Source organism: Pantherophis guttatus, chromosome 2 (genome assembly GCF_059756535.1).
Source record: "Pantherophis guttatus breed Tessera chromosome 2, ASM5975653v1, whole genome shotgun sequence".
In the NCBI taxonomy this organism is placed as follows: domain Eukaryota; kingdom Metazoa; phylum Chordata; class Lepidosauria; order Squamata; family Colubridae; genus Pantherophis; species Pantherophis guttatus.
The window spans coordinates 204,517,161-204,544,212 of NC_142064.1; the positions used below are offsets into that span (position 1 = coordinate 204,517,161).

Below are 27,052 nucleotides of genomic sequence, written 5' to 3' on the forward strand. Positions count from 1 at the left end.
TTTCGGGCCTCAGCAGACCTTTGGGGAAGGGCCTGGCGAGATCGGTTAGAGAGGATCCTGCAGCTGTGCTGAGCTCCCGAGTGCCCACACCGGCCCACGCTTTCTGAGAATCCAGCGGCGGCGGCGGCGGCGGCGTGGGAAAGAGCGCGGGAACAGACGGGCTCTGCCGAAGTCCGGATAGAGGAAGCGTGCACGCGCGTGCCGCCGCTGCAGCAGCTCTCCCTCGATTCCGCCAGGGGGCGGGGTGGACGAGGCGGTCCCGCGGCGGCGCTGGGCCTCGGCTGAGGGGCGGCATGGGGCTGTGAGCTCAGGCCCCGCGCTCGCCATGCCAGGGAAAGCCCAGCACTTCCAGGGTCCTCAGGTCAGCTGCTGCGCCAAATACCTGCTCTTCGCCTCCAATGTGCTCTTCTGGGTGGGTGAGCGCGAGCAAGCGAGCGAGTCGCGTCCCGCGGAAGCGGTCGGTCGGAGCGGCGCTTGCACCGCGCTCCCACCTGGACGGAGGGGAGGAGGAGGCGGCGGCCAGGACGGATGGAGCGACTGGGCTTTGGCTGCTGTTCCCACGTCCGTGGCGTTTGCAGTGAAGTCCGGGGTCTGGGGGCGGCGGGTGGGAGGTCGGTCGGTCGCTGGCTTCCTGGGAAGAGAGGAAGGGAAGCTGCCCTTCGCCTAGCTAGCTGCGGAATCCTTGGCAAAGAAAGGCTCGTCACGCCAGGCGGGTGCTCGCGGCGTCCGGTTGGTCCCGCGCCGCGTTGAGCGTGGCGGATTCGGCGCTCGAAAGTTTTTGGGCAAGGACGTCCTTTGGTTCCCACCAAACCTCTCGCTGCGCCCAGTCTGTATCTGAAACCCGGCCGCTGTCTTGCTCCGAGTCTAGCGCCTGTTCCTGCTTAGATTTCTCGGCAATTTCCAGCAGAAGCAGGAAAAGGTTTTCCTACCATCAAACGTGTAACCCTTTGCCTGTCTGTTTCTGACACAGCATTGTTTTCTCCTATCACCCTCCTCTTGGGGGGAAAAAGTTATGACTGTATTTAGCAGTGTGTTGGCTTCGATTCACCGCCGGCATCGTTTAGATCTTTTCCTGAAAAGCCAGTTCCTTTAGTAGACCTGCACTCTGAAGTTCCTTAATCCCTTTGTTTTGAGGAAATTCATACTGCGAAAAAAAAAGTACAGCTGCCCCACCTCATTCTTTCTTGCATGTATTTTACATAATGTCTATTGTAAACCCCAGGACTTGTATGTATCTTAATTTGGGCTCACCTTCATACCTGGTGTTGAGGCCTGATGTGGTTGTCACATATTTTCTGAACTCTCCTCGCTGAGCTTTGTAAATATGGATTATGGCAGCATGACTTGTTCAACAAACTCTGGTTCAACAAGCCATGACTTAGCACATTGTTGTAACTCCCAATCTATCTTTTATAGGTTGTTGGATGTAGCTGGGATCCCGGCTGCATAAATATTTACTAAATGATTATTACAACAATGTGATAATGAACTATTATATAATAATAAATGTGTGGGTATTCTGCAGTTACATTCGTAGTCTAAGTAGTGGAAATTTAATAGTTCAAGTCCTAATCAAGGACCTAAGTATTATTACGGTAACATTTAAGGAAACATTATAGCAGTGGTCCTCAGCCTTTTTGGCACCAGGGACTGGTTTCGTGGAAAACAATTTTTCCACGAATTGGGGGGGGGGAGGAGGAGTACACAACCTAGATCACTCACCCGCACAGTTTACAATAGGGTTTGCAAATTTGCGTTCCTCTGAGAATCTAATACCTGATGATCTGAGGTGGAACTGAGGCGGCTGCAAATACAGATGAAGCTTTGCTCACTCACCCACCGCTCACTTCCAGCTGTATGACCTGGTTCCTAACAGTGGGGACCCCCTACTGCATAGGCAGTTTCAAGCAGAGTGGAGTGTTGTTTTTATATAAAATTAGGATGTTCAGGTCTGATAAATTCAATAGATTAATAATTTAATTAAATAATAGTATCATAAATTATTATGGTTCGTTGCATAGTTAGCAAGATGTAAAAACTGGATTTGGCATTTTCATCCACTTATTGGGTCCTTCTCAAGGACCTGGGATAACAGATGTTGAAGTTTGATGGGGCTAAAAGAAATGTCGCAGGATTTAAGCTGTTCTGAGTAAAGCTGCCTTTTGCAATTGACTGAATTGAATTTGTCAATGCCGATGGTGTTTAAGCGGTGCTCCAATTGTTTTGGTACTGCACCTGTGGTGCCTATTGGTACTATCTTTGTTTTCTTTTGCACTTGTGTATTTGTATACCAGATTGCCTACTCATGACTTTCATTGCATGTTTAGTTTTGTCCCTAAAGGACAATTATGATGTACGGTAATTGTGTTATATTGTGTGAAGGGAGTTTGAGAACAACAGTTGATTGTAGTAGTTTTGATTTTTTTCCCCTTATTTTGCTGGTCCTGTTTGAATCAGAATTATCTCATCTTGAAGTAGATGCCTATATTCATCTAGCAAACAGATTAATTTGAGACATTTCCATACCGTATCTCCTATTTAATAGATACTGCTAGGCAATACACATCTTATCCAATATACAGTATGCTCCTCTATCTTCTGTTTATTTTACAGTATATACTTATAAATATTTAACTTATACATAAAATATTTATTTTGCATAGTAAATAAGTAGTACTAGAAATTAGTAATGAATTATTTTACTACTTATAAATGCTTCACCATGCAGATTAAACAACAAAATCAGCAAAAGATAAACACTCATAAACTAGCAGTTGTCAACAGCACTTGGAAATTAACAGAAATTAAAACTGTTAGATCAAAATCCTCATTATCAAGGTAAAAACAGTGTTAATTTTATAGCTTCTGTAAAAAACAAATTACAGATTTTTTTCACAATTGAACAATTTTTTATGAACTTTATTTGGGTGCTACGGAGAGTTCCAGCAGGGAAGACTATCTGAAGTGGCCAAAATTGTGCAAGGTTTAGGACTAAACTAAATCTGTTGACAAGCAGGGTGAGGCATATCTGGTGAATTTCTGATCAACAGAGGATCTTGCAGACCAGAAAAAATGGGCTATGGTTGCTTTTTGGGTGCAATGTTCCTCAGGGATACAAATAAAGCTTTAACCTGCATGATGAATTTATGAAACATAGAATTGTCTTATTACTAATTTGCATCATTGTTGGATTACTTATCAAATCAATTTGGCTTTAATTTATTTGTGGCGAGGTTTAATTTCAATTCGAATGCAAGTAAAAACCTGCAATGGCTGTCTTCTAGAATGACCTTTGTCAAGAAATGAGTATATGGGGAGCAAATAAAAAACCAAGTGATTTCTGTAGGTAATCTCTCCATGCGCCTGATCCATCCCCACCAGTAGTGGTTTTCACTTACCTTCGCTACTGGTTCGGGACTGTGAGCGCTTGCTTCGCTCACGTACGGCGCTTCTGCGCATGCAGAGAATCTTTTGCTCATGTGCAGACCATCCATGATGACGTCGGGGCGGATGGGCGGAGCCTCCCACCGCCGCCACTACTGGTTCACCCAAACCGGGCCAAACTGGTAGAAACCAACCACTGATCTCCACCCCCTCGCACATCATAGAATTTGGAGACACTGACCTGTTTTTGTAACACCAGGCCATTGCTTTCAGTATGTATTCCTCATTGTATGCCTGCTTATTCTCTTGCAATCCCTTCCTCTCCAATGTATATAAATACAAGCATTAATTAGTTAATTAAGAGCCAGTTTGGTCAAGTGGTTAAGGTGTTAGCTTAGAAACTAGGAGACTGTGAATTCTAGTCCTGCCTTAGGGATGAAAGATGACTAGGTGAACTTGAGTCAGTCATTCTCTTTTATTCCAACCCACCTCACAGAGTTGTTGTTATGGGGAAAATAGGAAAGGAGTATTATGTATGTTTGCCACCTTGAATTACTTGTAAAGTAATAATGGCTGGGATAAAAATCTAACAGATAAAGAAATACTTTCCTTCTTGTTAATTATCCTAGTGTCAGAGTGAGCAAGGGAGTGGTTAGGAGGGAAACAAAAGCAGAAAGTATGAAACTGAATAGTCTTGTCAGTTTTGAGCCAGAAAGAACAATTGCGGTCATGTGATTTCCTACTGAGTAGCCATTTTGCTTAGCAATGGATATGCTGGTCCTAATTGTGGTTACTATGCAAGGGCTACCTGTATATGGGGGTGTGGGGAATATAGCGAATTGCTTTCCAACTTTGGAGCCATTTTTAGGACTCCAAATAGGTTAATAATTGAGAGCTGAATGATCTTATGGAATGTCTAATTCTGTATTGAAGCATTATACTCTGTTTTAGGAAGGAAACGCTATGGTTGCTGATCTGTGAGCCTAATAAATTATAGTGACAGAATAGAAGCTCCTTATTTATTATGCAGAATATTTATCTTTCCTCTAGAAGATTTACTGGTTTCGTACAACATACACCTACTTTCCTCTCTTTTTTTTGCTTCCTCCCACTCATAAAGAAGAACTGTGCCCAGTTTGAACACTGCTATTGTAATTACTTACAGGTTGATGGAAAAACCAAAGGAGAAAAATAAATCAAAAAGACATAAACACCAATATTTTGTATACATCAAGGACATGATCAGAGCAAGTTGGCAAGAAAATATGTTAAAACAATGTTTGCCAAATAAAAATTAAATTCCGCCAGATACTGAAACTCACCAGAAAATGAGAAATTAATATTGGGAGAAATGTCGATTCAGCTTCTCCAAGATCCATTTGAAAGAATCATTGCCAAGTGCAGTCTTCCAGATGTGTGGGGACAGCAGTTTCCAGAACTCCTAATCAGTATTGGGGGATGCAAAGCTAGGAAAGATTAACAAGTGAATTTTCATATTGGCTATGAGTTGGCAGGAACCGATTGTTTAGATCAGTGATGGGATTCAAATTTTTTTACTACCAGTTCTGTGGGCATGGCGTGGGTGTGGCTTGGTGGGCGTGGCTGGGGAAGGATACTGTAAAATCTCCATTCCCTCCTCACTCCAGAGGGAGGTTACTGCAAAATCTCCATTTCCTCCCGATTAGCTGGGACTCAGGAAATAGAGAATAGATGGGGGCAGGGCCAGTCAGACGTGGGCAGGGCCAGTCAGACGTGGTATTTACCGGTTCTCCAAACTACTCAAAATTTCCACTACCAGTTCTCCAGAACTGGTCAGAACCTGCTGAATACCACCTCTGGTTTAGATGCAGAATATAGAATAACAGAATTGGAAAAGATCTTGGAAGTCCTGTAGACCAACCCTCTGCTCAAGCAGAAGACCCTGTACCATTCCAGACAAATGGTTATCTATTCTCTTCTTTAAAACCTCCAGTGATGGAGTACCCACAATTTTTGGAGGCGAGCCATTCCACTGATGTTCTGTCAGGTAATTTCTTCTTAATTTTAGATTGCCACATGATGTGATGGCTTAAGGCAAGGCTGTCAAACTTGTGATGACACATCATCATGTGACTTATCGCAACTTTCCCCCCTTCACTAAAATGGAGGTGGGGATGGCCAGCGCGTGACACATCCGGTCTACGGGCCGCGAGTTTGACACCCCTAGCATAAGGCATAAGGAAAAGAAAAATGTTAAAGTCAGAAAGAGATTCCTTAAAATTGATGGGAAATAAGAACAGCCCAAATAATATTTCCAGCTTTTTCTTGACTGTAGCCTGGGGCTTTATGTTTTTTACAAGAAAACGTTACTGAGTGAATTTTATATTTTTAGTTATGCACAATATAGATTATATTTGTGTGAGTCGGCAAGTGATGGCTAACTGGCATTATTGAATTGGAATGAAATTTTTGGCGTAGAAGTTTCATGTGAGAAAACTACCTAAGAATATTTGCTTATTTGTTTATTAGATTTTTGTTCCTGCCTTTATTACTTTATGATATCAAATCAAATAAGTGAAAAACTAGGATTTGAGGTTTGGCATTCTTCTGATATTAGACTTATATTTTAATCTTATTTTTACTAAGGTGAATGTGAAGTGAATTTCAAATACGATTCTGATTTTGTATCCAGAATTAATAAGATTCTGGATACAAATAAAACATAGTTTTCCCATTTTCATGTTCGGGGAGATTGTGGTCTAAGCTATCCATGAGAGAACTATTGAGGATGCTTATTATTATCTTAATGATTTCTTATTAAACCAATATAATTATGTCTACATTGGTCCTATTTTTAATATTATTCTGCATATTGTATTGTTTCTTTGATTCCTGGTGTAGATTGGCCTTGTATAAGGCCGATTTCTGAATTCTTCACATTCCACCTATTGAGATAGCACTCACAAAGCCCCATAGGCAATGGCAAACAAATAGCAATTGACATTGAAAGAGGGCAGGGTTTATTCTGTGGGCAGGGGAAGAACTCTGATCAATGCTGCTGCTGTTTTAGAAATGTTCCATTCTTACAATGGGAACAGTATAGCGATTGTCTATACACAGTGCTAAGTTTGCAACTGCTCCAGATGATGTGTTTTCAGCCTTCTGTTTTCCAAGGCTCTCAAGTTAGACTCCATATCCAAATGATGGGTATCCTGCTAGTGTTAATGGGGTGGCAAATGACAAGGATTTAGTTTGATCTAGCTTATGTATACAACCATAAAGTTGGCTTTGCTTGGTTGGAGAAAATTAAGATTCATACTCGGGTATTGACTCTATGGAGACAGGCAAAATCTCTTTGCTAAGCGAGACAGTTGTTAAGTGAGTTTTACACCATTTGATGACCTCGCTTGCCACAGTTAAGTGAATCACTGCAGTTGTTAGTAACACGGTTGTAAAGTGAATCTGGATTCCTCATTGTCTTTGCTTGTAAAGGGGATCACGTGACCCTGGGACATTGCAACCGTCATAAAAATGAGTCAGTTGCCAAGCATCGAGATTTTGATCACGTGACCATGGGGATGCTGCGAGTCATAAGTGTGAAAAACGGCACTTTTTTCAGTGCAGTGTAACCTTGAATGGTCACTAAATGAATGGTTATAAGTCAAGGACTACCTCCACATATATTGATAGAATGGAGTGCAAATAATTGGCAATTTCTTTATGCCAAAATAGATTTTTGTTTAACTTGCCTTTAAACTTCCAGTTTTTGTTTTAATTCATACCCTGGCAAACTAGAATATCTCCTCTGAAGAAATAGACCTTATCTGAGTCTAGACCCTTCAGTGTGCAAGCAAGTTACCTTATTTCTTAATCTTATTTTTCACTAATCCTGTGAATAGAAGATGAGTCAGCATAAGAGGCAAACATTGGGGTGAATCATGATCTGTCTTTCTGCAGAAAACTATAAAATGAGGAAGGCGTTGTGCCATTCTTTATCAGGTCCACGTGAAAGACCACGTCTACACATGAAGGTTTAATTAAGCTGATATATTGCTAAAAGCCTATGCACAAGAATCTTCTCAAGTAACATTCAGCATCTCCTTAAAGTTAGAGGGTCCACAGTACTTAAGGGGGTGGGGGTGGAATTTGTGGTTATGTAGGGATTCTAAGCGGATCCCTCTTTTGGGCCCCTCCCCCTGGCTCTGCAGTCCTTCTACATTCTTAGTATAGAGCTAAATTGCTCCCTGTTCTTATCCTATGCATGATGGTGGCCTTTTCTCTTTTGCAGTTGCTGGGGGCAGCTTTCCTAGCCATTGGTTTGTGGGCTTGGGCAGAAAAGGTAAGTATGGCCAGGAAGGGAATTTTTTTTCTGTTTGCTATATCTGATCCCATCTTGGTATCCAGATAATAAATTGTTCTGGTATGAGTATATGAACCATACCTGGATTATGTGAATTGGACAAATTATTCACATATCTTGTTGTCTGAGCCCTTTGAAGATATCACTTCCCTGCTGGTTCCTTACACTGAATTGATGGAAATTTCTTTTCGCCTTACTTGCTTTTTTTAAACACATAGCTGTTAACATTTATTAATATTTATTTTACTTATTTTATGAAAAGAATAGTTAAGATTCAAATTTGGAATAAAAAGTAAAAGATGACAGAACAAATACTTATGCTGTAATCTTAAACATACATTGTATATAGATTTTAACTGGTATCAGCAAGTAAATTGTATTTAATTTCTGGGATTTAAGCCTTTATTAAGCATTTGATGAGGGGGATTTTTGCACCCATCAGAGTTTTAGAAACATTGATGAATTTTTTTTTTTGATAACCCATGATCAACCTAGATATAACTGTAGAAATATAATGTTTTTCACCCAAGGGCTACCTTTGGTTTTATAGTGGAATGCTGTGGACCAGCCTTCAGAAAATAGTGGGGTGGCTCCAGGAAAATGTTAAGTTTTATTGAAATTCAATAAAAATATGCATAATTAATTCAGTAGTTTAGTTACATGTAGGAATTGAAATTTGCTAACCATTTTTTGGAATTTTACTCGAAGACTTTGGGTCTGCACGCAACCTGGGGAGTTGGCTAAAAATACACATTTGAATGAAATGTGTAGATTATATTACTGGATCAAATAATGAGTCCTTCTGGTCTAACACTATTTACAATTAGCCAGCTAAGTGCCCATGGGGAGCTAAGGAGCAAATTCTTTTGAATATAAGAACTTTTCAGTTGTTTTCTATATACTTGTTTTTCAGAGTTTCACTATCTCTGTACATGTAAATTTCATTCAGGTGCCTTTTGTTTTCCCACCCTCCATTTGTTCAATCATTTTTATAGCTTAAGTATGAGCCTAGAACACAATGAACTGTGCTGAGTCAGGTCTTTGAGAACATGTGCTGAGCAATAGCTGGTGAGCCTCATCATGTTATATCTTTTGTCTCCAGTCATTTCACATACTACCAGCACACTTTGATTTTCTGAAACCAAATATAAAATAACATTTATATATATTCTCCCTCCCCCATGCCTGACCATTTCTATTTTGTGAAAAAGCAGTGTAGATTGTGGTCATTGGAATGATTTCCTATTGAGAATGGCTCACCTTCCCATTTGCCACCAACAGTATTGCTTGATGCAGTTCTCCAACGAGAGGAAAAACGTCAGTCAGGATGGGTATACGTCCCGTCTAGCCAATGACCGAGCACCTTCCAAAGCCAAACTCCGCCCCCTTCGAGGCTGCCCCAGTTCTTCGTCTCGGTCTTCGCTAGACAGGACGTGTCCTCCTCTGACTGTTTTTTTCCTCAGCTTCAATTAGCTCCTATCGCTGTTCCGATCTCCATTCTAAACGGCAAGTGACTTTCTCGCTCCTGCAGGCTTCGTGCCTTGCTTCAGGGCGAGTTTTTGTTTTTTTCCTCTATTTGATTGCTGCGCTGAAAAGGCCGTTGCCTAGCAGCAAATTGCCGGCGCTAGAAGCCGTGCGCCCTCTCCCTGAGTCGCGTTTAGAGCCGGACGGCTAGCGACTGAAGAGCGCTCCTTTTCCCAGCTGATCGGCGCAGAGGGCGATCGGAGAGATAAGGCTGGAGCGGACGCTCACCTTTGAAGCCTAAACAGAGCTTAGAGCTAACGGCAGTGAAGCGCGCCCTCTCTCTCATCATTTGATTGGCGCAGGGGCTCATTAGGGAGGATCGGGCTGTAGTGATCTCTCCCCTTACCTGATTGACTGTGAGGGCTAGGTGCTGCGAAGTGTGGATAGCCCTCTCCCTGCCGATTGTTTCCCTGAGCTACTAGGCCCTATTTTCTTCTGTGGACGCCATTTCACTGTATCTGGCCTTTCAAAATGGCGGCCGCCATGCGGAGCTCCGATGGGCCTACTTCCTCCTCTCGTAGGCGCCATCCCAGCGATCCCCTCGAGGGACCTTCTACTTCTCTACCTCCTCCAAGCAAAAGATCCCGCTCCACCAGGGATAAGGCCCAGTCCTCAAGGGCCCAATCCTCCAAGTCGGGATCTTCCCGGGAGGAACAGCGCAGGCACAAGGCTATGGAAAAGGCCTTTTTAAAGGCGCAGACTCAGGCCCAGCATCCAAACCACTCTTCATCTCTGCCTCCCTCACGGCCTTGCTCGCCTCGTTCTATCAGGGAGCTCTCTCCGGACATTAGGGATGTCCCTCCAACGGTTTCGCCTTCGGAGCCCCAGAGATTATTTCAAACCATTCAGGATTCCAATCATCCTTCGGCCTTGCCTCCTCCTCCTCCTCCTCCTCCGGCCTTATCTTCTCCAATGACTGCTTCCCTGGAGGCTTTCATATCCAGGGCAATCCGTCAGTCGATTGTGGATTGCCTGAATCAAGCGCCTGCGGCTACCACTTCAGGAGTAGCTCCACAGACCCTTCCTGAGGCCCCGGAGGATTCCTTGCTGGACCAGGAACATTCTGTTCCCCAGGTTGCTCTTGACCAAACTTCTGTTTCGGACGGTGAGGAGTATCTAGATCAAGCCTGGTCAGATGATGAAGGCCTGGGGCCCGACCAGCCGGCCTTTATTGGTCTTTTTAAGCCACAGCTCTTCCGCTCCCTGCTGTTTAAGGCCATTGCTGTTACCCGTTTGGGTTCTCCTCCCTCTGCTGTGCCATCGTCATCAACTTCAGATACGGCAGCGGCTATGTTTGCAGAACCTACCAGCGAGCCTGACACCATCCCAGCTCCAAAGCTTTTTACAGATGTCTTGCATCGCCAGTGGGCCTTACCAGGGGCTGGTCCTAGCCCTAACGGACTGGACAAGCGTCTTTACAATTCTGCCTCGCCATTGGCGGATATTTTACAAGCCCCGACCGTTGACCCTCCTATCGTGGCTTTGAATGATACTTCTCATCCTGCGGGTCCTCCTGAGGACTCCCTCAGACCTGAGGACAAGAGGGCGGAGAAAACTCTCCTGAAGGGTCACCAAGCTACGGCCTGGTCTATCCGGGCTTCAACATCTGCCTCTTTCTTCAATCGAGCAGCCCTCCTATGGCTGAAACAGCTGCAAGCCAGGCTTCCTCTTTCGGACGCACGGTCTCATCAAGACCTTAATAAGATTGCTGCTGCATTGGAATATTCGGCGGATGCCACCTTGAATTCCACTCGTTTCTCTGCCAGGGCCCTGGGTTCTAATGTGACATCTTGCCGTCTCTTGTGGCTGAGAAATTGGCAGGCCGATGTACGCAGTAAATGGCAGCTGGCTTCGGCTCCTTACACCAGTGGCTCCCTCTTTGGTTCAGCTCTAGAACCCTTGCTTGTCGAGACCAGGGATCGCCGGAAGATTCTTCCCCCTACTAGTCGTCGTTCTGATTCCCGTTTCTCCTCTTCACGATATCAGCCCTTTCGGACCTCTGGTTTCTCTTCCTTTCAGCCCCGGGGACAACGTTCCTTTCCTTCCAGACCCCAACAGGAACCCCAGGTCAGGCAGGGGCCCAGGTTTCCCCCTCGGAAACCTTTCCGGGGTGGCAGGGGGGGTCGTTGGTCTCGAAGGGGCAGATGAGCAGTTTTTCCAGGCCCCTATTGGAGGTCGCCTTTCCTTATTTCACGATCAGTGGGCTTCTTCCATCAATGATTCCTGGGTTCTTAACACAATTTCCCTTGGTTTGTCATTAGAGTTTTCCTCCCTCCCACCCTCCCGTTTTATTTCTTGCCCCGTTTCTCGTGATCCGGTTAGAGCAGGGATTGTTTCAGCGGCTATTGAACATCTGTTACAAATTGCCGCCGTCGAGAGGGTCCCCCCTTCTCAACAGGGCCATGGGTTTTATTCCCGCCTTTTTGTTGTCCAGAAAGCTTCAGGTGGCTGGCGTCCCATTTTAGACTTGAAGGCTTTGAACCGGCACATTAAATACCGCCGGTTCAAAATGCACTCTCTTTCCTCTATTCTTGAGTGCATTCGCCCTTCTGATTTTCTTTCGTCTATTGACCTAACAGATGCTTACCTGCATGTTCCCATTTTGCCTTCCCATCGCCAGTTTCTCCGATTTGCCTTTAAAGGGTTGCATTACCAATATAAGGCCTTACCCTTCGGGCTTTCCTCGGCCCCCAGGGTATTTACTAAGATCATGGCCTCGTTAATTGGATTCATAAGATCACAGACAATTCGCCTTCAATTTTATTTAGATGACATATTAGTTATGTCTCCTTCCCTTCAAGCAGCCCAGCAGGACTTGTCCTTGGTTCTGTCCGCCCTTCAGTCACATGGTTTTTCCATAAATTGGTCCAAGAGCCATTTGACTCCTTCTACCACCATCCTTCATTTAGGTGCCTCCATTGATACTATTTCCTCCACCGTTTGCCTTTTGCCGGAACGCCAGTCCAATATCCGTGCTTTAACGCTTCAATGTCTTACGGCTGGCTCGGCATCTGTTCTCCTCCTTTCCCGTCTTTTGGGAATGATGGTTTCCACGTTCGGCATTACACCCTGGTCACGTTTGCATAGTAGAGAGCTTCAATGGCTCCTATTGCCCTTTCAGCGTGCGGACTTGGATTCCTCTTCCCGTCGTATAAATATTCCTCAACCTGTCCTCCAGTCTCTTCTCTGGTGGCTTTCTCCTGCTTTATCCCGGGGGTCTTCCTTCAGAGAACCTCAGAGACTCCAGCTTACTACGGATGCGAGTCTCTCTGGCTGGGGGGCACATTTGCAACATCACATTGCTCAAGGTCGGTGGACCTCGCAGGAATCTCTTTTCAGTATTAACTTGTTGGAATTAAGAGCCATCCGGCTCGCACTGTTACAGTTCCATGATTTAGTGGTTGGCAGACATGTGTTGGTCCTAACCGATAATACTACGGCTAAGGCCCATGTAAATAGATTGGGAGGCACTAGGTCTCATTCTCTGATGGACGAGGCCCATTTGTTGGGCTTATGGGCCGAGGAACATCTGGCTTCCATCCGAGCGGATTACATTTCTGGATCCGACAACGTCCAGGCCGATTCCCTCAGTCGCTCGCAGGTGGACCAGGGCGAGTGGGCTATCTCTCACGACCTCTTCCAGGATATCGTTTCTAGATTTGGCTGTCCGGTTGTGGATTTATTCGCCTCTCGTATGAACCATCGTCTTCCCTGTTATTTTTCCAGGTTCCTGGATCTGCAGGCGGAAGCCATGGATGCCCTTCGCAGCCCGTGGCCTTCGGGACTCTTATATGCCTTCCCTCACCTTCCATTAATTCCCAGGGTCGTTCGGAAATTGCTCGAGGAGCAGCCTCAGCTCCTCCTGGTAGCTCCATTCTGGCAGATGCACCCCTGGTTTGCGGACCTGATGGACCTTTCAGTGGCTCCTCCTTGGCGAATCCCTGTCTCCAAGGTCATCCTATCACAAGGACCCCTCATTCATCCGAACCCGGGGTGGCTTCGCTTAACCGTCTGGCGGTTGAGCGGCTCCTTCTGACGGGGGCCAGGATTCCGCCTGAGATCGTCTCCATTATCCAAGCTGCCCGCAGACCTTCTACCGTCAGGATTTATGAAGCTACTTGGCGGTCCTTTGTCTCATGGTGTTCATCGGTTCCAGTTTTACCTACTTCAGCTTCAATTATCCACGTTTTGATGTTCCTTCAATCGGGGTTTCGCAAAGGGCTTCGTCCCAATACGTTACGACGCCAGGTGGCCGCCATTGCTTCTGTCTTGTCCTGCGGTTCGAAGGATCCTATCTCTCGCCATCCAGTCATCACGACCTTCCTGCGGGGAGCTACCAATTTACGGCCGCCCACGGTGCATCGGTTTCCAACGTGGAACTTGAATAAGGTTCTTAAGGCTCTCATGGCTCCTCCCTTTGAGCCTCTTCATTCGGTCTCTCTACGTTTCCTTTCGTTGAAAGTGGCATTCTTGGTGGCTATCACTTCCTCCCGCAGGATTTCGGAACTGGCAGCATTATCTGTCCGGGCGGACCTTTGTATCTTCCATACCAATAGGGTGGTTCTCCGGCTTGACCCGGCCTTCGTGCCTAAAGTAAATTCGACCTTTCACAGGGCACAGGAGCTCGTTCTCCCAGACTTCTGCCCTCGCCCTGCCCATCGGCTGGAGAGGGCTTGGCATTCGTTGGACGTCCGCCGGGCGCTGAAGATTTATATTGCCCGTACGGCCGCGCACCGAAAGACGGAGGCTGTTTGTTGCCTTCCTCCCTTCCTCTCTAGGAGTGCGCGTATCGAGTGTGACCTTGGGTCGTTGGATCAGAGCCGCAATTGCTGTGGCTTACCGACAGTCGGATTCCCCTCTGCCGCATCCCATCACGGCTCATTCTACGAGGAGCGCCTCAACATCGGCAGCCTGGGCTACTCAGGGTTCCCTCGAGGAAGTTTGCCGAGCGGCCACATGGACTACAATCAGTCCCTTCATCAGACATTACAAGGTGGATTCCTTTGCTTCTGCTGACGCTGCTTTCGGCAGGAGAGTTCTACAGTTGGTTCATGTCTCTTGAGGACTACCGAACCACTTTCTTCCCTCCCTGGTGACATCTGACTTTGGTATGTCCCCATCCTGACTGACGTTTTTCCTCTCGTTGGAGAATGGACGTTGGTCTTACCTGATACGTCCGTTCTCGACATGAGGAAAAACGTCAGTCAGCCCCGCCCTTGGATTCGTTCCGGTGGTGGTTGGGGGGGTGATATTAATTCTCTCTTGTTTCAGGAGGACACGGAGCACAACTTCATCGCTTCGCCTCACCGAAGAACTGGGGCAGCCTCGAAGGGGGCGGAGTTTGGCTTTGGAAGGTGCTCGGTCATTGGCTAGACGGGACGTATACCCATCCTGACTGACATTTTTCCTCATGTCGAGAACGGACGTATCAGGTAAGACCAACGTCCATTTTCATGACAAACAGCAGCCGAGAGGTGGAGGATTTTCATTTGGAAACTGGCACTGAGCCCAGATGAGAAGGACATTATAGTTTGTTTATTTACTTATTTACAGAAAAGTATGTATTGCTCCCCTCATAGTACTCCAGGTGGATTACATAATTACATAAAAATCATATTAAAATAAAATAGCATAATTATATGCTGTCCTCCCAAATAGCTGCTCAATCATTATAACTTCCCAAAAGAAACTAAAATCAATCACCAAACATCCAATTACCACCTTGCAAAATGTCACCGAAGAGGATGCTAGGTGTAGCACAGGTGTACCACTATCTTTGGCTTTGTGTCCTTGTCATCTGATGCAGAGAATGGAACAGTTGGACCCTGAGGGTATCCGGGAGCCAAAACCATGCGGTTTTATAGAACAAAATCAGCCCTTTAAATTAAAATTGGAAAGCTGTTAGTAACCACTGCAGCAACAAAGAACAGGATGTTTTTGCCTGCTAGAATTCTGGCTACTTAAAAGCAGCCTAGAATTCTGGCTACTTAAAAGCAGCCTACTTAAAAAAACAGCTTATTTTCCTTTCTGCACCTGTTCACTTTTTCTTTCTCATCACTTTATTTATATGTATATGTAACATTTTAAAAAAATCATTTACAATGTAAATAAATATGGCAGAATACATGTGTGTGTTTAAAAACTATGCAAATTCTTCTGGGTAAGCTAAGGTTTGAGAGTTCCTTGGTGCTCTCTTGAGCTTGCGTGTTTTCTTGCAGACGTTTCATTACCAAAACTAGGTAACCTCATCAGTGCAAGTCTAAGCTAAGGTTTGCTCAGTTAATTCCCTTTCTGGCTTTGTGATTAATGTACCACTTCCTTATCCAACCAATCTGTAGAGCTGGAAATTATTCCCAGAATTTCCAGTCAGGAATCTGCATATACACTGCTCAAAAAAATAAAGGGAACACAAGCAGAAGACATCCGAGATCTGAATGAATGAAATAGCCTTATGAAATACTTTGTTCATTACATACAGTAGTTTTGTGTTCCCTTTTGAGCAGTGTATAAACTACTGTATGTAAAGAACAAAGTATTTAATAAGGCTATTTCATTCATTCAGATCTCGGATATCTTTTGCTTGTGTTCCCTTTATTTTTTTGAGCAGTATATTTGAAAGGTACCAAGTTGGGGGAGGCCGATATAAATATATAGGTTTTTTTTTAATTTGATTTATATGCTGCCCTTCTCCGAAGACTCAGGGCGGCTTACAATGCATTAAGCAATAGCCTTCATACTTTTGTATATTTATACAAAGTCAGCTTATTGCCCCCACAAACTGGGTCCTCATTTCACCTACCTTAGAAAGGATGGAAGGCTAAGTCAACCTTGAGCCTGGTGAGATTTGAACTTGCAGTAATTGCAGGCAGCTGATGTTAATAACAGTGCTTTAGTCTGCTGTGCTACCAGTTTACCCTTCACACACCATCAGGCAGTTGGTATAGTAACTATTATGTACGTAACCTCAACAATGGAAATTCTATGCCATTGTTTTTTTTTTATTCATCCATATATATATATATATATATAGGAAAACTGATTTTTGCTAGAGGGAATTTGGCTGTGGTGTCACCTTCAGCTTTGTGTTTTTGTCTTTCTCTATCCCTATCCAGGGCGTACTTTCCAATCTCTCATCCATCACAGACCTCGGTGGCTTTGATCCAGTCTGGCTTTTCCTCGTGGTTGGAGGGGTGATGTTCGTGCTGGGTTTTGCTGGCTGTATTGGGGCACTGAGGGAGAATACATTGCTCCTCAAATTCGTATGTCTTTTTCTCTTTTTGCTTTGTTTTTTTTTTCCTGTTGGTGTAGCTTAATGGAAACTGGGCTTCTGTGGATCAAATCATGATTTGGCTAAGAACTCCCAAGGTGACATTGGGAAGCAGTTCTTTTTCCTACCCTTAGTCCACTTCTCTTTTCAGAAGAAAATAGTCATATTAGTATAGGTTCTTGACTTAGAATCACAAGTGAGTCCAAAATTTCTAATGTTAAGCGAGACAGTTGTTAAGTGAATCTTGGGCCATTTTACATCTTTTCTTGCCACAGTTGTAAGTGAATTACTGCAGTTCTAAAGTTAGTAATATGGTTGCTAAATGAATCTGACTTCCCCATTGACTTTGCTGTCAGAAGGTTGTAAAAGGTAATCACATGACCCTGGGAACACAGCAGCAGCCATAAATATGAATCAGTTATCAAGCATCCGAATTTTGATCACATGACTATGGGGTTGCTGCTGTGGTCATAAGTGTGAAAAATGGTCATAAGTCACTTTTATCAGTACTATTGTAACTTCAAATGGTCACTAAATGAACTGTTGTAAGTTGAAGACTGACTGTGTATATTATAGGATTATGGAGAAAATTCACACATTAGCCCTTTGAGCACTTACAAAACATAATGTGGTAATTCTTAGTGTCACATTATTCTGACACTGGATTTTGGACACTAGGCAAGGACCTAGAAAGTTTTATGTAGGCTTTGCTGTATGGGAGCATAATAGAAAGTGAGTTTTATTTTGGCACTGGAAGGAAAACAAGACATAATGCTTCGAATTGGTGTATTATGCAGGAAAGGTACGTTTATCTTTGAGAAATGAATAGGATATACAAGTTGGAACAAGGGGCATAATACAGGTTGAAATGATAGTAAATGATAATACACCAGTGTTATTGGTGGAAATTATATTTGTCCTGGGAGATCTGAAGAAAAATAAAGTATTAACTCAATTTCCCTCGATTGCCATGGCAGGAAAACAATATAGAGCTTTGAAGCCATACAGCCATATGAATTGAACTTTAAAAAAATAGCTTACTAACGTAAAAATTAACTAGCAATACAACATTTGTTTTATTTTGTCCTTCAGTGCATCAGCTATCCTCTGACAAAATTTTAAGCAAAGCTTTCTTTCCTTCAACTTGTGCTTGTCTAGTCAATGTGAGAGTGAGCCTTAATCCTGGAGCAGGATATTATACTCCCACACTGATGGGAGATCTTTTGGCCTTGAACACTAATTATGTACCTCTCTTTTGGCACCAGTTCTCTGTGTTCCTGGGGCTCATCTTTTTCCTGGAGCTGACAGCTGGTGTCCTGGCCTTCATTTTCAAGGACTGGATCAAGGATCAGCTCAACTTCTTTATTAACAATAATGTCAAAGCATATCGTGATGACATAGACCTCCAGAACCTCATAGACTTTGCTCAGGAATATGTGAGTTATGTAAATTACCTAGAGCAATATGTCTGTTTGTAATGTTCGTTTATTCTCAGGTGATAGGATGCTTCTTTGGAAAAACTCTGGTAGTAACATGACAGCTTTTGAAATATTAACCAGTCCCCAGTACCCTGGATTTACAAACTAAAGATCTCTTCATGTTATGTGTATATACACATATACATATGTTTGGTCTCTATCCTTTGAGGAAATATTCCCCCCAAAATTCAGCTTCCGCTTCTCACTCTTAGATATAGGAGATACCATTTGTATAAATTATTGTGCAGTGTTTCAATATAGAAATGCAAGAGGCTGTTATTGTTACATGCTCTTAAGCCCAATTTTTGGTGTGTTTATTCAAACATTGTTCTGTTCTAAACTACACAAGGTATTGCAGGAGATTATAAATTCTTCTGGATTATGTTCCTTATTTTAAACATGGTACAATAAGGAGTACTACATAGTTATGTAGATGAGAAGGGAGAATTCCAGCGCTGCATTAAATCCCTTGTAGGCACAGGAACAATTATTTTCATAGGTCCTTGTTGTGGTAATAATCCAGATGCTTAGCATTATAGATATATTCCCTGAAGCTACATTATTCAATAAGTCACAAGGGATAAGACACAGTAGGTATCTGCATAATAAAGTAGGAATGATGCCTTAAATACACTTAACTTTAGGATATATGATTTTTGACTTTATTGTCACTTTCCTACTTTGAGATTTTCTTTTTAACTTGAAGTAGTTTCATGGGGGTTTTGTAGGTTTTAGGCAAGACCTACTTAGGTTTTAGGCTTGTTGTCCCCATTGGAAAGTATGCAAACGGACAATTTAGTTGAAAATATCCTTTTATATCATCCATTATTTTTTACTCGTAAATTTGAGAAAAAGTCTGTTTTGTTAAGCATTAAACAAGTTTACTTTCATAGTCTTTTTTTTTTACCTAGAGAAAGGTGAGCAAAAATGTGTTTTGGTGTTAATTATATGATCAACAATATTGTAAAAAACAACAACACAATGCTAAGATGATTTTGATCAGAATGGCAAGATGTTGTTGTTTAATCAGTGTTTAAAACAGTGTTAAAAAGCTTTTCTTTTCAAGAGCTTTTGCATTAATATCTCTATAATTTTTGAGAATGACAAACCTGTGTCCTAGTGCAAATTAAAACATAAATTAAAAAAATAAGTGAAAATCACTGTGCTAACATGGCAATGATAAGGAAGTATGCGCCACAATTTATCACTCAGTATGTCTGTATGTGTATATATATTTATATACATATTTTATATATGTGTGCTTATTGCACACTGAGTATTTAGTCTGAATAAATATTCATCTGACCAGATCCTACTATCTTATTTTGTCACTTTTCACTCCTTAAAAAGAACAAAGCAAATATGGATCATATTTTTTTTCTATTCCAGAAGGGACCAAATGCATAAATCAGAAATTGGATAACAGTACTGTGTAAATGGTAGGGACGTGGTGGCTCAGTGGCTAAGACACTGAACTTGTCAATCGAAAGGTCGGCAGTTCAGCGGTTAGAATCCCTAGTGCCACGTAATGGGGTGAGCTCCCATTACTTGTTCCAGCTTCTGCCAACCTAGCAGTTTGAAAGCACGTAAAAAATGCAAGTAAAAAAATAGGGACCACCTTTGGTGGCAGGTAACAGCGTTCCGTGCTCCTTTGGGGTTTAGTCATGCTGGCCACATGACCATGGAGACATCTTCAGACAGTGCTGGCTCTTCGGCTTTGAAATGGAGATGAGCACTATCCCCTAGAGTCGGGAATGACTAGCACATATGTGCGAGGGGAACCTTTACCTTTATCTGTGTGTAAATACCTCATTAAAATATTTAAGAATAATATCCAGTGAAATATTAGATATATCTTGACAACTTTGTTTAAGCACGTTGTAACCCAGCGGCCCCCAACCTTTTGGGCACCAGGGACCGGTTCCGTGGAGAGAGATTTTTACATGGACCAGAGGCAGTGTGGTTTCGCATGCTGCCTGGATCCCGTGGATTGGGCTTCGCTTGCTTGTGTGGCCTGGTTGCTGGCATACCACCGCCCGGTGCCAGTTGGTGGCCTGGGGGTTGGGGACTCCTGTTGTAACCGATCATCCCTGATACCATTCTTAAATCATGTGAATGTGTGTTTCAGTTTTATGATTTGAACTGAAATACCTTTTTTTCTTAAATTATTTTTAAAGAAATGTAATTGCATTATTTACACAATGGAATTTAGTGTTTATAGCTTTAAAAAGCCAATACTTCAGCATGTTTTTAACTGGGGTTTGGGGGAGGTGTCAAATTCTTTTCACTAGTACTAAAATGCTTTCAAGAACTCCTTTCAAAAAGCTATAAATATAATCATGGGATTTTGCACAAGAAATTTAAGATTAAAAGTGATTAAAATGGATTTTTTAAAATCCTGCACAGACCTGTCACCCTTTCATTTACTTGACTGTGTCACAAACACTCATAATAGAAGGGGCTTGCTGATAACAACATACTATAATGCTCCAGGTGAACCAGATGCTTCTTGAAAATGAGACAGAAGAGTAATTTTAGGGATGTTGTTTCCCACATGCATCAGGTCATTGTTATATAAAAGAGAGGGAAGAACAATAAGGTAAATACAGGAGAGCAGCAATTTGAAAAGCATGATTGCAGACAAACCTCACCAAGTGAGCTAACAGTGCAGAGCAAATAATGAGTGTGGAAGTTCTCCCGTTTCCTGTGGGACTCATCATTAGACAATTAAAAGGTGTGAAGGCCACTCCAGAGGTGAACATGCCATCTCATGGCTGATAATGAACCTGCAACATTGCAAAATTGCTCCCTGTATTAAACCTTACACGTTCTTAAATCATTTCTCCATCTCCTGTTTTTATTTTCAAAACGTCCACGCTGGTCAAAGTTCATTCATTCTTTTTGCTCAGTGCTGCAGTTTTCTGAGCACTCCTTCCAGTCTAACCCTGTCTCCCTCTGCAGTGGTCGTGCTGTGGGGCTCATGGACCTAATGACTGGAATCTCAACATTTATTTCAACTGCACTGACTCCAACCCCAGCAGGGAGCGCTGTGGCGTACCCTTTTCCTGTTGTGTCAAGGATCCTGCGGTAAGGAGTTGAAATATGGAAATAAGTGAGATGGATTCTCACTTTGCTCATCCCCTGTAGACCTAAATAATGTCTGAGCAGGTTTTTTTTTAAGGTCCTCGTGTTAACCTAGGAATCTAATTGTGTGAATTGTTAGGAAAATAGTACGTAGATTAAATGCAGCCTTATCCAAAATGATAATTTTAATTTGGAGAACAAGCGTGGTGTAGGGATTGAGCTGTTAAGACTAGGAGCATGGAAACCCAGGTTGCAGGTAAGGAGGTAGCAGTATGTATGCTGCTTTGAGCTCCTGTTGGAAAAGGTGGGATACAAATTTAAAACATAAATAAATAAGAAAATGAGTGTCATCCATATATTTGTCATTCCATGGAATTCCTTCACCATGATAGGGCAGAATGGAGGTGGAAAAGAGGAGAAGAGCTAAAGCTGAAGGTAGAAGTTGCAAATTATTTAAAAGCGTATGGAATGAAAAGTAAATGCTGAAGATATTTAGGAGAGAACCAGTGAATCTCTTTTCTGGGTTCCAAGGATGATTTCAATTAGTTTTGTGTCTGTTCTTTTGACAGGAGGATGTTCTCAATACACAGTGTGGCTATGATGTCCGCCTTAAACTGGTGAGGGTCAGGTTGGTGTGGTGGGGACATTTAGTGGAAAGAATGAGGTGGCTGTCTGTCCAGAAAAAAGGCAGGGCCAGCATAAGCATAAAGGAATGGTCTGGCAAGGGCACAGGTTCTGAAAAGGATCTGCATGGGAGTATTAAAATGCCACTGATTGCAACAGAGCACATGCATTTGGCCATAAGTTCAAGGGAAAGCCTCTAATTAGGCTACAAAAAATTCTACTGGATTTTCTGAATTTGGGCTGGGGGGGAAGTGATTACTGCACTTTGTGCTGCTTTTAGAGTTCTTCAGGTGCTCTCCTGTACCTTTTTTGCAGGAATTGGAGCAGCAGAGCTTCATTCATACTAAAGGGTGTGCTGGTCAATTTGAGAAGTGGCTCCAGGACAATCTCATTATAGTGGCAGGGACCTTTGTAGGTGTGGCACTTCTACAGGTATGAGCTTCCATGTTACTGAGAATTCCCTCTTCAAGGAACCCCGACGTGGAAATTCTGTCCATCCATCCATCCATCCATCCATCCATCCATCCATCCATCCTTGATGTGCAACTTTCCTAGGACTCTAGGCTGCAATTTCATCCATTGACCAGGAGAACAGCCAGAAGTTATCAGAAATACAGTGATCTTACAGAAGGGGAAAGGATCAATTTTGGAGTGAAAATAGGAAGTTTTAAAGTAGTAAACTGTTTTCATTGTTGCTTTTATGAACCTTCAATTCCCCCCGACCTCAAAATGATACTACCACCATACTATGGTGCCTAAGTTTGATAACTAGTTTTATCCTATTTAGAGCATTTTACTGGAAGATTAACTCTGTTCTCTTGCCACATACTCTGACAGAGCAAGTACTTAGTCCAAATGAAATTCTATTGCACACGTGTTCAGGGTGGATGTGATATTTTTTCATTACTAGAAGGTTATTCTTATGACATCTGGAAGATTAGGAAGGCTGGTGTATTGGGTATTTGTGTGCCACAATAACAAACATTTCACAAGCATGTCTTCAATTTGTATTTCAGATATTTGGTATCTGCCTGGCACAGAACCTAGTGAGTGACATCAATGCTGTGAAAGCCAATTGGTGACACCAGAAGAGAGATTTTGCTGTCTCCTACAGATTCCCAGATCTCTTGAAGGACTGAAGCCAAGTCTTCAAGCTACAACCACTGGGTGCTGCTAAGCCATCAACAGGCTCCTATTGGGGGTTGAGGTGGGGTCACCAGTATTAATAACTACCTGATGCCTTTCCATAGCTTTCTCTTCCTGACTGGGGCACATATGTCATGTAAATAGTATTTATGTCAGGTTTCTGGAGATTCCTTTGACCCACTGCAAAAACAGAGGAATTAGAAGCACCTCTTATGCATATAGCCTAGAAGCAGCTCTGGATTTTGTTGTGTGACCACCGGAGGCCCCTATTGATGAGGTAGCATGGCTCATGTGGCTTCTACTGAGGAAGCTAGTGGAAACAATGTCCTAATCCTGCTGCCTGGAGCAGCTTCACACTTATACCTGTCCTAGGCCTCTACTTGAATTCTCTACACTCTACTCACCGTCTACTCTGCTCTCCTGCTTAAACAGGGAGATTAAGCCTGAGTTCCCTTGTTCAAATTAGAGTTACATCTTATTTTGTGGATCATACTGTTGGTTTCTGCTATTGTCCTAAGAGGTCAGAAACAAGCTATTGGGAAGATGCTATCATATCTCGTTGGGGGCAATAATCTTCAGCCTTGATTTTTAAGGCTTAAATTCTGGCAGATGTGGATTCCAGTGGCAGTAAAGCCTATCAGAACCAAACAAATCAATTCAGTCCAGTTCACAAATAGTAAACCAATGGTGAACTAAAATTTTCTCTATTAGTTTAGAAATACATGACACTGTTAACAGAAATGAATCTGTTCTGAGCATTTGATTGCACCCGTTTGTACATTACAGAATCTTACAAGTTACTTGAACTTAGAAGGTAAATTTGGATATGTCTAATCAGCCCCATTATTTGTGTGACAAATGTGCAGTCTTTTGTATGCAATATCTATTTCTCTGAAGGGCCCACAAAGAGAATTCTAGACCTCTTGAACCAAGTTTTGTCCTTGGCTGGATATAATGCAACCTTTTGTTCCAGTAGTTGGCTCATAGCCTTGCAGAGTACTTGTGTTTCATGGAATGGCACAATATTGAGAAAGATTTTGCACTGATACATTTCTCTGCACTGCTATAATGTAGGTTCCACTACTTCCTTTATTTTTGGTAGGAGTTTATCGTCATCTCCCTGGACTCTGTTGCCGGCAGGATTGTTCAAGAGTATGTTGCCCTACTCTTCCTCATAAAGTACTTGTTAGCACATGTTTTTTGGGGACCTTTTCTTTACTTTATTGAGCCTGGCTGACAATTCTGTTGAAGAGGACCAATTTGATTTGGGACCAGTTTGTGTCATGGATGTGAATTAGATGCAGTGGTATTCCTTATGGGGAGGGTGGGGATTGATTTGTGATTGAATTTTTAATCTCCCATTTTGTACTGGAATTTACAGGCTCATCTTCACATGCCCCCAACCACGGCTTTAAGTCTGCCCCAGTAACTGTTTTTATGTGATTAATCCTTGTGAAGTTGTTTCTGCATAATCACCAGCACGCAGCTGAAGCAGCTTAAATTTGTCCTTAGTATTCCAGTTCTAAAATAGGGTTTTCCCTATTTTCCCAAGGCAGTTTTTGCTACAACAGACACTGACTCAGTTCAAATGTGGTTGCTGATGTTGTCAAGAAGGAGATCTGTCCAGCTTCTACTTGCTTCCTTCCTTCCTTATTGCTAGGAATTGCCCTCCATACCATTTTAGCTGGTGCAGGAGGAACTGGGCATCTGCAGAGAGCTGTGAATGCACAATGCCCAACAGGTCCTTTCTGTGGTGCTGGTCAGGTTTTACCTAGGATCTTTTGTACCCAAGTCTAGAGCTTTTGAAAGAACTAGGCTTGTGTTTGGAAAATGGGACTGGTATCTTCACGAAGAAGTGCTGGATCTGCATTGCATCAAAGTCCATTTATACTGGGAAAGAATGGGATTCAGCTCTCTGCGCGTGTTACTGTTCAGTAAGCAAATGAGTGCATTACATGCTTTCTGTTGCATTTGTACATAAACACTGCTGCTTCCTCCCCACAAACTTAGTAGAGTTTTCTGTACTTGGTGGGTAGGAGACAGTACTGTTGTTTATATCGGTTGTACTTTTCTGCCACAGCCAGGGATTTGCAGAATGAACTTTAATGCGGCCCTCTGGCTGTGCTCCAAAACTACTGCATGTTCTGACTGCAGTGGCAGCTTTTCTCCATGTGAGGATGCTCTTGACTAGCATTCCTCCAATTTTCAGTTTTACCTGAAAGGAAGACTTTTCCCTAAATAATGTAACTTCTAAATGTGGATTTCCTGAGTATTTGAAACAGATGACGTCTAATCTTTTCTGGGATATGTTCTAAAATTCAGGGTCACCTTTTTGTTAGAACATCCTGTGGGGCTCTGCATCTGTTTGTGTGTGTGTGGTTTGTTTGGGGTTTTTTTGTGTGCTGAACTGTGGGGAGATGCACTCTACGCGGATGGCTGTGACCGCATGCATGCGAGGAGGGAGGGTGGTGGAATGAAAAAGCTTAGCGGATTCCCACTTGCCCTGGGTCTCCTATTTCCTGTCGTCTCTGACAGCTGAAACCCGTGGGATGATGTACTTCGCAGCAGCATCCTTTCCCCACCCACAAAAGAAGAGAAAGCCATTATGAAGCTGTCAACATGTATGAAAATGAAGCCCACTGCATATGCAAAAGTTATAACCTATCTACGATATGTTAATCAGAGACCAAAGGATAACTTGCTAAGCAGATTTACTTTCACATCTTCCACACTTGACTGTTGTAAACGTTCTTGGGCTTAGTAATAAGATGCACATGCAATGAAAGTACAGGCTGCCTTGGCAGCTAACGTCTGCTGCTGCTGCTTTTTTCTTTTTTTATTATTCTGTTCATTTGCATCTTGCTAGTTTTCTTGCCGGTCTTTCTTCCTATGTTTGACTTGATAGTCTTTTTTTTCACCTTAACTCTCTCACTTCCTTCGCATCCTCTTGCTGCTATGTGTTTTACAATACAATACTAAAACTATTATCCCAAAATTGAAAAGAGTTTTTAAAACGTAAAGCCTCTTTAATTACTGTAATGCGTGTTTCGAGTTGGGTGATCAGGCTTCTGCTCTTGATCACTTTTCAAGACTCAGGTTTGTGTATCACTGATCTTACTGCAGCATCTTTTTTCAGTTTGAAATGCTGCCAATCATACATTGGTTTGGTTTTATATATTTCCTTGGTAGAAGAAAGTCAGATTTTTAATTTAAAAATGGTGTGTGATGATCTCGTGCTCTTTTTCTACTGTCAAAAGCTTTTTTCTTAAATTTTCTTTTCCATCTGGGCTGCTAAATATTAACAGGTGACAATTACAAGATTATTAGCAAATTTTTAACTGATTTTATGTTAAACCTGTCCAGATAATTTAAAAATAGAGCAAACAGTCCTCTTGAAATAAAATAAATAAGAACATCTATAGTAGCCATTCTGCAGTTATGACTGCAAGATGACTTAATATGAGGAAAATTGTATAAGAACAAGATAATTAATTGCAAAGGGGAAGTGCTTTGGTTACTGTTGGGGCAAAAGAAAGTTGTTTTGTGTCACCATTTAAAATCAACATTTTTAACAGTATTGGTGTTTATGGACTGGAATGTGCTTGATTGAATGCAAAAGGTGTTGGCACTGATGTATTTCTTTTGGATGTAGATTGAAAAAAAAACAAGTCAAATGCAAATAAAATATAAACAGTCTGGAATGATGGTTCAGTTATCATACACAAAAAGTGCAGTTATCAAGTGCAAAATAAGCAGCAGCAGCAATGGGAGGTCATTTACCTGCTTATGTTATGTTTGAATGAATAGACACACACTATAAAATACAAACAGAATTAGGTAAAAAGTAGAAAAGATGAAATAACACAAATACCTATACAAAAGTTCCAAGAGTGGAAATTTGGATGAGTTTTCTGTACCTGAAAAATAATGGAACATTGTGGGAAAATCTGGCATCTGGAAGCCCATCAAGAAAGAATTTCAATTATGCTTAGCATCACTTAGACAATATAAATCAATAAGAAATAAATGCTTTTTAATTATTTGAATTCTGCTTAAAGGCAATTGTTCAGCTAAAATGTAATATCTTCTGGTAATGTGAAATATCCAGATTGTAAATCGCTGCCTAGGTATTGATAATGCATTAATATTTCAGGCCAATATTTCAGGCAGCAGTTAGCACTAAACATATTTTAGAACAAGCATCTA

The 27,052-nt window shown here is 42.5% G+C and overlaps 1 protein-coding gene across 3 annotated transcripts; it reads left to right on the forward strand.

Annotated features, from left to right (window-relative positions):
- Positions 1-26,547, forward strand: TSPAN17 (tetraspanin 17). Of its 3 annotated transcripts, none has more exons than XM_034442727.3 (8): positions 60-361; positions 7,652-7,702; positions 16,360-16,506; positions 17,780-17,950; positions 20,954-21,079; positions 21,646-21,693; positions 22,016-22,132; positions 22,717-26,547. In XM_034442727.3, exons 1-8 carry the CDS (start codon positions 326-328, stop codon positions 22,780-22,782), a joined length of 762 nt encoding a protein of 253 aa, XP_034298618.1. In that variant the 5' UTR covers positions 60-325; the 3' UTR covers positions 22,783-26,547. The 3 variants fall into 3 exon arrangements, with proteins under 3 accessions (XP_087743688.1, XP_034298618.1, XP_034298610.1); XM_034442719.3 differs by having other exon boundaries at positions 227-412; XM_087887562.1 differs by lacking the exon at positions 7,652-7,702 and having other exon boundaries at positions 1-361.
- Positions 26,548-27,052: the final 505 nt, after the last annotated feature.